The sequence below is a fragment of the Branchiostoma belcheri genome, unplaced genomic scaffold, assembly GCF_001625305.1.
Source record: "Branchiostoma belcheri isolate BF01 breed outbred unplaced genomic scaffold, Haploidv18h27 scaffold2, whole genome shotgun sequence".
Taxonomy (NCBI): domain Eukaryota; kingdom Metazoa; phylum Chordata; class Leptocardii; order Amphioxiformes; family Branchiostomatidae; genus Branchiostoma; species Branchiostoma belcheri.
Genome location: NW_017803490.1, coordinates 5,772,135 through 5,785,169, shown reverse-complemented (window position 1 = coordinate 5,785,169; position 13,035 = coordinate 5,772,135). Strand labels below are relative to the sequence as shown.

At 36.9% G+C, this 13,035-nt stretch overlaps 1 protein-coding gene across 1 annotated transcript in view; it reads left to right on the top strand.

Annotated features, from left to right (window-relative positions):
* Positions 1-6,450, top strand: part of LOC109468432 (proline-serine-threonine phosphatase-interacting protein 2-like) — a 10,567-nt gene extending 4,117 nt beyond the window's left edge. The window contains exons 6-14 of the mRNA XM_019766680.1: positions 57-112; positions 230-335; positions 1,028-1,073; positions 1,411-1,490; positions 1,921-2,019; positions 2,226-2,322; positions 2,782-2,985; positions 4,215-4,324; positions 6,181-6,450. Coding sequence (XP_019622239.1) covers positions 57-112; positions 230-335; positions 1,028-1,073; positions 1,411-1,490; positions 1,921-2,019; positions 2,226-2,322; positions 2,782-2,985; positions 4,215-4,324; positions 6,181-6,321 — 939 coding nt within the window. The 3' untranslated portion in view covers positions 6,322-6,450. The remainder of the gene's footprint in view (positions 1-56; positions 113-229; positions 336-1,027; positions 1,074-1,410; positions 1,491-1,920; positions 2,020-2,225; positions 2,323-2,781; positions 2,986-4,214; positions 4,325-6,180) is intronic.
* Positions 6,451-13,035: the final 6,585 nt, after the last annotated feature.

Here is a 13,035-nt window from a genome sequence, read left to right as displayed (position 1 = left end):
AAGGATAGATAAATGAATGAAAGACATTAGACTTAAAATTATGTTCCCTCGTACAGACTGAAGAAGACAACATGAAATATACCAGACTGAAGAGGGATCTCTACAAGAAAACCAATGGATGTAAGAATTTGTATTTCATGTGTTTTGCAAACATACAGACCTATAATTCATGAAAATTTAGAGAATGATGTATTAAAGTTGATTCTAACAGATGTGTGGTGTTCATTTTTCTTCAGTCTAAGAAGTCGTATGAACAGAAGTGCAAAGAGGCGGATGCTGCTGAGAATGCCTACAGTACCTCCCGGGTAACTGCACAGCAGAAAGAGATTGATAAGGTGGAGGGACCTACACATCACATATTGTAAATTATAAGTTCACTGGGACTTAACCTCTTGATAGGAGGAAAGAGCACGTCGGCAGAATGCACTGCACCTGCGTGAAACCCGTAATGCATAGCACTTAGCACTTCGACAGAACGTCCTCATATAAGGTCGTACTAGTGCATATAAGGTTAACATCCCGTCTGTAGTTTCCAAATGTTGTGTAGGAAAAGATACCCTTTGCAACAGGCAAAATTCTGATGCAACGTTGACCAAAAATCCACCGAAAATCGTGAAAATACAGGGTTCTGCGCAGGTGCAGTACGTTCTGCCGACGTGCTGGAGGAAAGTAGTACTAACGTTACTTATGTTGATTTGAGGAGGTGGTCTGGACTTAATGTAGTTCACCCTCTTTACGGTAGTAAAATTTCAAGGTCTGAGAAAAATGGAAATGATCACAGAAATTCACAGAGTCTTTAAGGGAGAGGGGGACTGGGCAAAAGACAAATGATAACAGTAATGATAAGTTCATGGTACATGTACAGATGGTGAAAACTGTGTGCATAAAAGTACTGGTATTGATGCTTACCCATTTTGTAATATTTGATTGGTATTTCATGTTTACTTTCTTCATGTGCACACAACAGCACTATATGTATAATATCAGAACAGTTTTACTAAAAAGGAAATTGTACTTTGTTTTCCAGTTAAAGAAAAAGGCCTCAGGTGCCAGACAACAAGCAGAACAAGCAGGTACTCACTTTTTTAAAGGAAACTGAATGAATATTTCCTAGTAACATAATCTAGGTTTAACTCAGGAGAGGTAGATGACCAATAGTTATACGTGCTTCATCTTTTTTTGGTGTGAGTTTACCTCTGGCATTTTGGTTTTAGAAGTGACTGTCTAAGTATAGAAGCTCTATTTCATACACTAGTGTTTCTTACTACCATCACATAAGAATACAAGTAGAACTTCAACGTTACTGCTTTTACCCGTAAGAAAATCCTTGATTTGAATTGTATTTTTTCCCAGCTGCTACTTTTATGATGGATTGAACTTGATTTTCACAACAATCTTGACAATTTGCAGACACGGCCTACAAGAGCTGTGTGGAAGGGTTGGAGCAGTCCAGGGTATCATGGGAAAAGTGCCACGCCCACTCTTGTCAGGTGACTAAGCTCCTGCTATCAGTATGAACATTAAACCATGTACATAACTACATGTAAAGTGTATTTTAGATTTGACACTTTGTATGCAGTCCCTGTCCTTGGTGCTGAACTATGTACTTAGCTCTTATTGCCTGCCATATTTGTTTTAATTCTTCATCCATAGTTCCATTGCTTTCTTTTTTAACCTCTAGTACACTCAAATAGCCAGTTAGATATCAGACTGAGGTTTGTTTTGTTTTGGTTATTGGGTAGGGCAGCAGGGAGAAGGTTAATTTAACACAGATTTTCATCACAAGTTGTTCATCACAGATTTTTAATTTCATCACATTCAAGCTGTATCTTCTATCCTTTTTATTATGTGTGTGTCAAATGGCATGATGTTAGTAAGTTTGATATAAACCATGTTCTATGTTGTTCCTGTACAATGTAGGTTTTCCAGAAGATGGAGGAAGAACGAATCATGTTCCTCAGGGACAAACTCTGGGTTCACTCCAACCTGGGCTCCATGACTTGTGTACAAAATGATGAGGTGAGATCTGTGAACTTGTACTTTTGAAGTGTTTTTCTTTTGTTCTAACTAGAAGTCTTCTTGACTGATACTGCATAACTATTGACTGGCATATTTTTGGTTGGTTTATTTTAGAGTTCTTGACAAGGACCTGATTTTTTTTCAATGTTTATGGACACGCAGTGAAATTGAATTATGCTGATGTCAGTGTTTTTTTTGGCTCTCAGCATTTTGAAGACATGAGGAAGGCTTTGGAACACTGTGATCAGCACAAAGACATTAACCTGTTTGTAAACACCAAGAAGACTGGAACTCAGCGGCCAGGTAAGGGGCTTCATACACAGTTGTACTAAACATTCATGAAACCTATTGTTCAGCACCCAAGCAAAAGATTCAATATGATTTAGTAACAAATGTTACAAGATGTGACAAATTTGATAGCTGGACTGGTTTATTGAAATCAAAAAAGAAAGGATTATTACTGTGTATCGAAGTAGATATTTTAGTAATGGTGGAAAATTATACATTGATGAAAGAAAGTTTTGTATAAAAGTAATAACACTATGTTCATATGGCAAGAAGTTATAATATTTTGATGGTTGATATTTACTAAGAATGGCTTGTATTGGACTGAATCATGTACAGTTGGAAGGTTTCTATTCAGATTGCCAACAAAGAACTGAGCACTGAGGATAACAATTATACAATTATATAGAAATTGTATAGAAATTCTGGATAACTTGTAAAAGATGTTAAAATCCTAAAACTTGCCCCCCCCCCTAGCTCCTGTGGTGTACGAGTCATACTACCCAGATGGCTCAAAGTCATCGAAGAGGTTTGCAGCCAGCCCTCTGCATCGAGACCGCCCGTCTACCATGAGCAGCCGTCCGCCCGAGCCGCTACCACAGACCGGTTTTCCTGCCATGGCCGCACCAAACCTGCCTACCAAGGAGAAACAGAGGAGCATATCACATAACAGATATGGAGGTAATGTCATAGCTGGGTAACAACAAACCTGTAGGCCTGCCCAAGTGGCCACTTCTTCAACTCAGCCACCTGGCCATAACTTTCATTTAACCCTTAAAGTGTCAGGGACAATTAGAACTAGGCTTTAAAATGGGGCCAGCATGCCTTTTTTTGTATCTATCAGGCCTTTTTAGTCTTTGTAATCCGTAGGCAGCCTCCCCAAAAATCAACGTAATTCGTAATAGTGCATTAGCTGCAAAGCGTAAAGTCGTAATCAGCTCTGAGACTTTAAATGTAAATTCGTAATCGGCAGCGGAAATTTTGCTTAATTCATAATCACTACCCCCCCATGCAGGCCCTCTTAAAACTGGCAATTTTTTTCCCATTGCAGTGGTGCAAGCATATTTAGTTCCTTGCCCTATAATATTATATATAAAACACTTTACCTTTTGTTGGTCCCCTGCTTGGCCTTCTTGTGTAGGTTTGACTGTTACTGTAACAGTAATTACATTTGAACAATTGAGTTATGATTCGTCATGATTATACTCCTTGTTCTTTATAATTGGTTACACATTTATGATGACTAATCATTGTAAGTACTTTTTCTTAATCAAAGAGTAGAAACAAAACTGCCCTTCATCGTGTGATATAGCCATGGTTTATAGGAATTTTTATGTCCAAACATTCAAATCCCTATAAACCATGATGGTTTGATGGCTGCATCAAATGCAGGCTTCTGATTGGTCAGTTGATTCTGGCTATATGATCATGTCTTTTGAACTCTAATTCTCTACTTCCCTCCACAGATGAAGATGATTTTTATACAGAAGTTAGTCTGGATTTCGGCTATGGTGGAGCAGAGAGCAGTATGTAGTAGTATGTACAATTTGTACAGCATGGCTTCAATAGAGCCAGATCGAGCGCTTTAAAAATCTACATCTCCATTGGGGACCATCTCATAATGTCCAATTTTCCGATACCAAAGTTTTGACACTTTTGGAACTGTATACGAACAAGTTGTATCATGATATATGTGGTATGAAATAGTACCAACATCATTTTGAATTGGAAAAATTGAATCACCATTATGATAGCAAAAATATGTTTTTTAATAGTGTAAAACACATTCCTGTTAAACATTCACTGAACTTATGAGATGGTCGCCTTCCATTTCCCTGATAGAACCAGTAACTAACCAGTTTCACCCGCCCACCCTCCATCCTACTCCCTGCACTTCCATCCTTCTCCAGATGGTGGCACTTACGCTACAGTACAGGAAACACGGAGATACTCTAGCCCTGCCTCACCCAGCTTTGGTGAAGGGGACACTGTTAAAGTTGCTTTTGACTATGATTCACAGGTGAGCTCTAAAGCTTGGTGGTGGGATGCGCCTCTTTTTTTTTGCTTCTTTTTTCTTTCACCATTTCTATATGGTGATGCTCGTACTGTAGATGGGCCTAGACTGAAGAAGATGCTGGCTTTTGTTTACTTGTTTCAGCTAATGACGACCATGTTGAAACTGAGACCCTTTTTGAAAGGGTCATTGACCTGTTGTTACCTTCGTGTGCGAAGGTTTTGTTTTCCGTGCCTCTGTGTGTGTTGCCTTCCTTTTTTTTTGCTTGTGCGTAGTTAGTGACGTGAATGGTATTATTGTATGCAGAAATGACATGTAGAGTTCAGAGGTGAAAGAATATTAAGTTGATTCGTGAACTTAAGCGAAGCTTCAAGATTATTGGCTTGAATTGAATGGAAGAGACCACTAATTCATGGGAAGGTGTTGTTTTTGGTCTGTCTGACAATGTTTATCTATGTGTTTGCAGTCGTAGTCAGTTTTCAGATCCAGCCCAGTTTAAGATGAATTAGGTTTCTAATTTCTACACCAAAATTTAGTCTGGTTAGAGTTGATTTAGCCACCTGTTCTGTGTGTCAGTTTTGTTCCATTCATCTCTGTGTCCTTGTCAATCCACACCAAATTATACTTTAAAAGAGAATTGTACTTTAAAAGAGAAACAACATCTTGTTGCCTGGTCTTTTATCCATAAAAAACTGTCCACTGCCCAGACTCCTAAAGAAATATTGCTGTAATACACAATTCAGATAACTGTTGATTCTACCATTCTCTAAGGGGTTGCCTTAAGTTTATAGCAAATATTTCTGATTTTTATGATCATGATGATTTTTGTTAATATCAGGATCCTTAAATGTCCCAAATCATGTATGGTGCATGTATACCAACCCACATCAGAATACATGTATCTACAGTATATCACATACCAACATAATCATATGATATAAGTTGTTGCATTGTATGCCTTATCCTGCCTAACAATGCTCTGCCTTACCTGTACATATAATTGTGGCATTTGGACTGCTGAAACTAACACTAACATGTCTTTGCAGCATACATAGTAGCTTACAATGTTTAAATCAGAATTATGTAAAAGGACTACTCATGTGTTGAAGTTGAAAGTGTGTAACTATATTTTGTAACATCAATACCATTTCTTTGCCTTTTAGCACTTTTAATGTGTTGAATGTTAGATGATATGAAATGAAATTGAGAAGGAATATTCTAAAACCATCTGATACTGTACAGTATAAGGAATAGATGAATAATCATACCATCCCCACCTCTTTCTTGGAACTGTGGATTCTTTCCTCTTCAATCATGAATTTGAATTAGATTCTATTTTTACTGAAATCCTTCCGAGCTGACAATTGTCTGGTTTGTTCAGAGCATTTTGTAACATTTCCTTTCATACTAAAAAGCCAATTATTACCTAAATTTCTATTGTTTTGCATCGTGAAACAATGTAAATTTATCAATCTACACCTCAATTCTTGTTGCTAATGAAATACAGAAAAAAAAAACTGTATCAAATCTACATTATTGTAGGACTTCAAAATCTAAAATTTTCTCTGTTCCCTAAGCAAACCATATTTTCAGAACCAAGGACAAGTCTATATTTTATATTTAAAGGAAAAATTTCATAAATTTAGACAATCATGATCTAATCTAATTCAATAACACTGATAGTAGCCATAAGATGTTTTATTTTATTTCATTTTATTTTTTTTTATTTTAATTCAATTATAACACGACAATACACTGACCACCCAGGCAGCATGGCTGATTTCGGGTGCCAAATAGTACAAAGATTAACATACACAATATAACATACTAATACAATAAGATGTTTGACTAATTTCTTGCAGGGACAACAAGAGTTAACTCTACGGAAAGGTCGGCATATCCGCGTCCTGAGGAGAGAGAATGACCTGTGGTGGCAGGGAGAGATGGATGGAAAGATCGGAGTTTTCCCCTCGACTTATGTTGAACCCATATCACTCATCTAAACCCCATCAAATTTCTTATTTCTGAATTAGTTGAATCTTCAATTATTGCATGTTCATGCTCATGGGGCTAAATGCATACATCAGAGTGTGATGTTACACACATCATACTGAGTAACATGATACATAGGATACAAGGATAACAGAATAACGTAAAAGTCTTAACAACTACTAGAGAATAAACAAATCTAGGCCTTGAAGATTTCTTCTCTCGTTTTAAAGCAATTGGAGATAAATTCACATAGTTTTTCTATTGTATAGTCATTACTGGTGGACATGAGATGACTGAATACCTCTGTCTTTGTTCTACCTTTATACAGTTTGTCTAAGTGGATTGTTCTAAATAGTGTGTCATGTTCAATATCATACAGTTGACATCATATCATGCAATTATTAGTATTGACAGGTACCAAGTAAAGTTTAAAATGTCAGTCTGAGAGTGCAATGCTCTGGTTGGCCAATAAGCGAATGACCAGTATCACATAATTTTTCGATCAAATATTCCAGAATCTTGCCAGAATTAGGTTTTCATCAGGGTCAAAACTCAAAGGGGTTATTTCTAGCATCTGTAACAAAGAAATGCTCTCAGGATGTGCAGATCCTTCTAAATTTTCAGAAGACAAAATATATATCAAAGATACTTATCAATAATCTTAGAGCATTTTAATAATTATGATTGGTTCTGCAATTGCCTTGATTTCAATACTATCTATTGATCTACATTGCATTTCTACAGTATTCATTATACAGATTTATGTAATTCCTTGAAACAAGCAGTATATTAATAGTTTATTATTTTTTCCCCACATTTTATGCAGAATAATGGAATTTTAAGTCTTTAACAGAAGGTTTTATTTGAAAGAATGATACAGTGAAATTTGTCAATAGTGACCACTAAAGTGTACTTAAAGAAATTGGTCGCAATAGACACGTTGCCACAGCATTCTTAATTTCTAAATTTTGAATAAGGTGGATTTTAATTGCAATATTTTTCAATAAGTTTTTAATATGTGATATTACACATACAGTACTTGTTTTATGGGTGTTATTGACAGGGAAATAAAACCGCAATGTAATATGTGCAATTTTAAGGACAATTATTGTCAGCATTTTTACAATCAGTCCGGTTTTTTTTACTAATTTTCAATCTTTGGCAGAAATTTTTGTCCATGTAGTTTATTTTCATTCAATGAAATTATTGTTGAATACCACTAGTTCATTCTAGTTCAAATTGTTTCTTTTAAACTCCTGAGCAGTATTGGCTTCTACATAACTTTACATTAAAGTTATATGGTGCAGGGGTAATCTTATGGTGACCACAAACTATATCAATATCTGTACCACTACATTGGTTATTGTTCATATCATTCATTCAAGATGATGACTACGTGATATTATGTTAATTAATCAATATGTTTTATCAGTTAGTTCTACAAACTACTGGGTACACAGAGTTTTTTTTAATACATGAATTTTAAACTTCTGTTACAAAAAATAGATAAATTTGTTTTATGCTTTTAGTATCATGCTATCAAAACAGCAGGGAATAAATCTTTGCCTGTGTAGACGTTGTACTATGACTTTGTTGTCTTTAAGTGTGTGATGTTTGGAGTAAAAGTTCAAGTAACTGTTCACTTCAGGTGATTGTCAGATTAGGTATTTGTACAATATCATACATGCTAGCAGAAAATGAGGATTTAACATTAGATTTAGCATTATAGATAACATTTAGTAGAAAAACAATTTAGTTGAGGCAAGGAGTCCTCAAACCCTCCTTGGTTGAGGGTTTTAAACTCTAGTTACACAACTGGTAGATGTATGTATGAAGCAACTGTGTCTCCTGACTTTGCAGAAAAAATGTCTGTTGTTGTCTTTCTCTCCAGGATACAGACACTTACAAAACACATTTGTCTGTGGTATGATCTCATCAATGATGATTTTGTACACCAGACGAGATTTGATATTGCATTTCAATCTCACCTTAGCCTGGGGTTTGAGACATTTAATCTTTCCCAACAGACACCTTGGAATTGATCATGTTCAGTAGGGGTTTGACATTTTAAACTGATTGAATATGGCGATTCTTACTTTGGGGGGCATTTTGTAAGGGCATATTTAATCTTTCCTAGCAGACAACTACCTTTGGGCTGAATCATCTTCAGTTGGTGTTTGGCATTTTCGACTTTCGTATCCAGAATGATTTAGATGTTTCCTCCACAGAAACTGTAACGATTGTCACTCCATCAAATATGGAGGGCAATTTTGGAATTTTGTTAGCTTCCTTCACAGACCTTGTGTGGACTTTTTGGTGAAAACCTCTCTCCCTGGCAAACTCCCTCAGAGGAAAAAACGTCCCTCCACGGGATAATGTTGCTGCCTGGAAAACAAATTTAAGGCACCCCGCAAGTCTGCATGCGAAGGAGGCTAGAATTTTGTGCATGGGTCATATGAATTCAGCAGTTTTGTTACCAAAAAGGTTATATCCTTGTCAGCGTTTAGTTCTGCCACAGCCTGTTTGAAAGTCCTATAACATCAAAATGGGATGACAACTTTTGAAGAGGTTTGTTTTAGTCTTCACTACCATAAATAACAACCACAACAATTTGAAAAAGCTACTATAACAGTTGTTTCAGGAAACCTTTTTTTTTTTCAAAATGATGTGTGCTAAACAAATGATTTTGTTGAGGCAGGGCCCCAAAGCAAGGTGACAAAACGTCACACTGCGATGATTGACAGTTCTGTGATGTGATGATTTGTCTGCTTGTTGAACATGACTGTCTGGAAGACCCAGGATGCAATATATAGAATCATTTTACCGTTTGTTTGGCACTGGAGTGAAGCACGGCACCGTGAACACAACTCCATTTTTCTTCTGATCAGCAGCATAAAAAGGTGAGAACTACTAAGTTTTCTATACATATGAAAGTAATTTTTATCAATTATAACAACAGTTTTCATGATATTGGTTGGACTCGTAAGTTATAATGCCACTCTTACCTGTCATAATTATTATTTCATCACTGTCTTTTTGTTTCACATTTTGTTCTCTGGTTTTGTTTTGTCTGCTTGAAGATGTCACACATTTATTGTAGTGATAGCTGGCATCATATTTGATAATAGGAAAGCTTGAGTCAAATGTGCTTGGTGCTCCCAGACATATTTCCCTGTCCTTGGTGCTGAACAACAATCACACTCCACTGTCTTTGTCCTTGGTGCCAAATAACATTCACATGTAGATAACCCATGTCCTTTGTGCTGAAAGACATCCACACTAATATCTCTTGCAGCATTTCTTTATTGGTTGATTATTGGGTGTAATCTCTAAGTACAAAAGGTGCAAAAATTACAACTAGATTCCCCCTCTTCTCCCTGTAACTGTGTGTTTGTGCATGTGTGCAATGTGAAAGAAATATTGCCTTACTTCTAGAATGACACATTTCTTAGTTTATGTCTTTAAACAATTGCATGGACTTTGCATGCTTACTGAAATCATTCTTGTTTTGCATTCTATGAGCTTGATATAAAAAATTATGATTATCTATAGACAAACTGTATGAGTTTCATATGAAAAAATTATGATTATCTATAAACAAGTATACTAGACAGACTGATATTTAACAGTTACGTTTAAAAGTATGGATAGACTTTCTGTCAAAATGACATGAAATTTGAACCAATGAGATGGAACCTAAATGTGTATGTTGTTTTTAACAGTTTAACAATTTAACAGTTGTTTTGGCCACCTCAGGGAAGGAGCCTACTTAGTTTGGGGCTTGTTTTTTTCTTTGTTGCAGATACCTGCCCATAACAGGTCCCGTGTGAAGTGAAATCAAGGGAAACTGGGAAGTGGCAGGCTTAGGTGCACACTCGATACATATAGTAGTACTCCCAGTCAAAGTATTGCCGAAGACAACAACTGAGCTGAACATTGTCTTGTACATTTCATTGAGCATACAGACCCACATATATTTCGATATACATTTTGTACATACAGGAAAGTAACCCACAAAAACACAAGCCAATTTTCTGATAATTTGATAAAAGGCAGGGATAACATAACTATGGGAAGTTTTTACCTTGTCTTTGTATTGTTACTGATTTTGTTTGGAACTACGAGCAGTGTGTCAATCCCATCACGCTGCATCAAGAGGACAGATGGGATCACAAAAGTGGAGTGTTTTAGGTTTGTAAGGTTTGTGGAGGACCTTCCGTCGGGTATACCGAAGACAACGTCTTTTCTTCAGTTGAGCCACAACAAGATACAGACTGTAAAGACTGTCCCGTTTTTACCCAACTTAACTGAAGTTAATTTAAATGTTAATGGCATAGAATCTGTGCATTGGCAAAGTCTTCGAAAACTGCCCAAACTACGTCGGTTGTTCTTGTCGTATAACCACATCACACACTTGGCGCTTGACTTGGTTATTCATAGACTACCAGAGCTTCAGTATGTTGACTTATCCCACAACAGATTGTCAACTTTTTCGGCAGAATCCATCGGTTTTTCTACGGCTTCGCAAGGAAGCATATTCCTACAAGCCAACCCGTTTTGCTGCGATGAAAGCCTAACATGGCTCATGAATATCTCTGCCTGTATTGAGAGTTGTGACACAGACTGTTGCCTGCCTTGCTCTGTTAGTCCAGTGTTTGATAGCATGAGGAAGTATGATAAACATTTTATCTGTAAGTGGCCGGACAGATTCAAGGAATTGCTGTTACGAGAAGCCTTTCAACGATTAAGTACAAAAGACAACAACTCAATAATGTCAACAGAAGCTTACGTATGGGACCAAAAATCACTGACAACCCAAACTGGCGTATCCAATGTGAGAGACAAGAAATTAATGACAACCAAAACTGTCTTACCCGATATAATTCACAGAAAATCATCCATGACAACCCAAACTGGCTTATTCGATGTGACAACCAAAACAGTGAAACATAGCTCCTTTTTTCATCCGTTCGCAACTCCTAAAGACATTTTGGAGACTTCAGTATCTGATCAGACAACATTGGACTTTTCTGACGGGCCAACCTTGCCAATAACTATCATCATGGCTACCAATCCATCCAAAGAGAACGCTGATGCTGGGAACTTTCCCACCATCCGTTTGATTCTGCTGTTCATCTGTAGTTTAGTGCTGACCTCTCTCCTGTTAGTTGTTCTGATATGGTTTAAAAATAAAGTGCAAAAAGCACTACAGAGGAAAAATAGGAATGCACATCTTGGTAATAAAACAATACACTTACATGCACTGCCGAATCCAATGTATCAGGCAGGCACCTCTGATGTCACAGGGCCAACTAACCAATCGCAAGGGAGCAATGATCAGAGCAGGTGCTCTGTCATACATCCTTATGCTGAGACTTCGCTGTTAGAGATTCAAACATTGGAGAATCAGGATTCAAAATAGACACAATGATAAGGTTATGCTAACGTTATGGCCTTTCGGAAGACTTTGGAAGAGCAAAATGTGTGCTGTTGTTTCTGATTGTTCCATCTAAAAAGTTAACGTAAATGTTGGCTATATGATATCAAGGAATGAAGAACTTGTATTGAAAGTTAGGGTTATAACGGTACTTATATAACCAATGTCATGTTTAAGAAAAAATCTTATGTAGTTTTGTCCAACTTGTAGTAGCTTATTGTAAACATAGAGTTTGGCAGCAGTCAAATTTGAGTATGCATGTTATAATAATTGATGATATAGAGGTTTGATGAGGACTTGGCAAAAAAAGTTGGCAAATATGGCAATGAAAAACATGGTTTTGACATTGCAAAAGGAAGTTGTAAAAAAATTGTAGCCCAACTTAGTCAAAAGTGTGCACAATAAAACCAGAAATGTAGGACAAAAGGAATTGGAGAATCTTCGTTAAAGAAAGTTAGACTTAATTGTGTTGTGGAAACTTTTAGACTTCATATCAAGCCTCCATATGTTAACCTTAAGGCAAGGATGCAAAACTTAAAGTCACTCTATGTAGTTTTTTGACAATACAAAAAGTATATTTTTTATTCTTTTCTTTACATAGTACATTGGCTTAACCCATTAGTATTCCAAAATTATACTCCACAGCAAAAAATACAACATCCTTGCTCCTTAGAAGCTTAGAAAACTGTGAATGATCTTCTATTCAACCTCTGGCCAAACCACACATATGGTATTGTCCACTCCCAGTGGTTTGACCTACATCCCAGTGGGGTGTCGGTTGATAGCTTACCAGTTTCTGAAATACTGTAACAGCCCTGATTTAGTGATTTATGGTTCCCGTGACGTAGTGACATATGACGTAGTGCTTAGTATCCATATTTAGATCTCCAGCTTCTTAGTTCATTTACATCCTCATTAGATTAGCCAATGACTGGTGAGAGCAGTCAGCGTCAGGATTAGATAGTAGCTAGCCGCTTCCTTTTGAATCAGTCGAGACCAGGACCCCAGGTTAGTGACACACACTCCTTGTAGTTCGTAGATTCCACCCCTGTAACCTAGACCATTGTACTTGCAACTCTAAGACTAGACCATTGTAACTAGACCATCGACTCGGTATTGACTTGTATATACAGCAGATAGATCATAATACAACAGCCCGTACAATCTGAATCGACCCGTCTCCGTGTGTTTTACTTGGTTAACTAGCAGATCATATGGACGCGTAACTTGGCGTGAGTAAAGTTAGCCCAAGACCCTAAAGTACACCGATCCCTAAATTCTACATTGG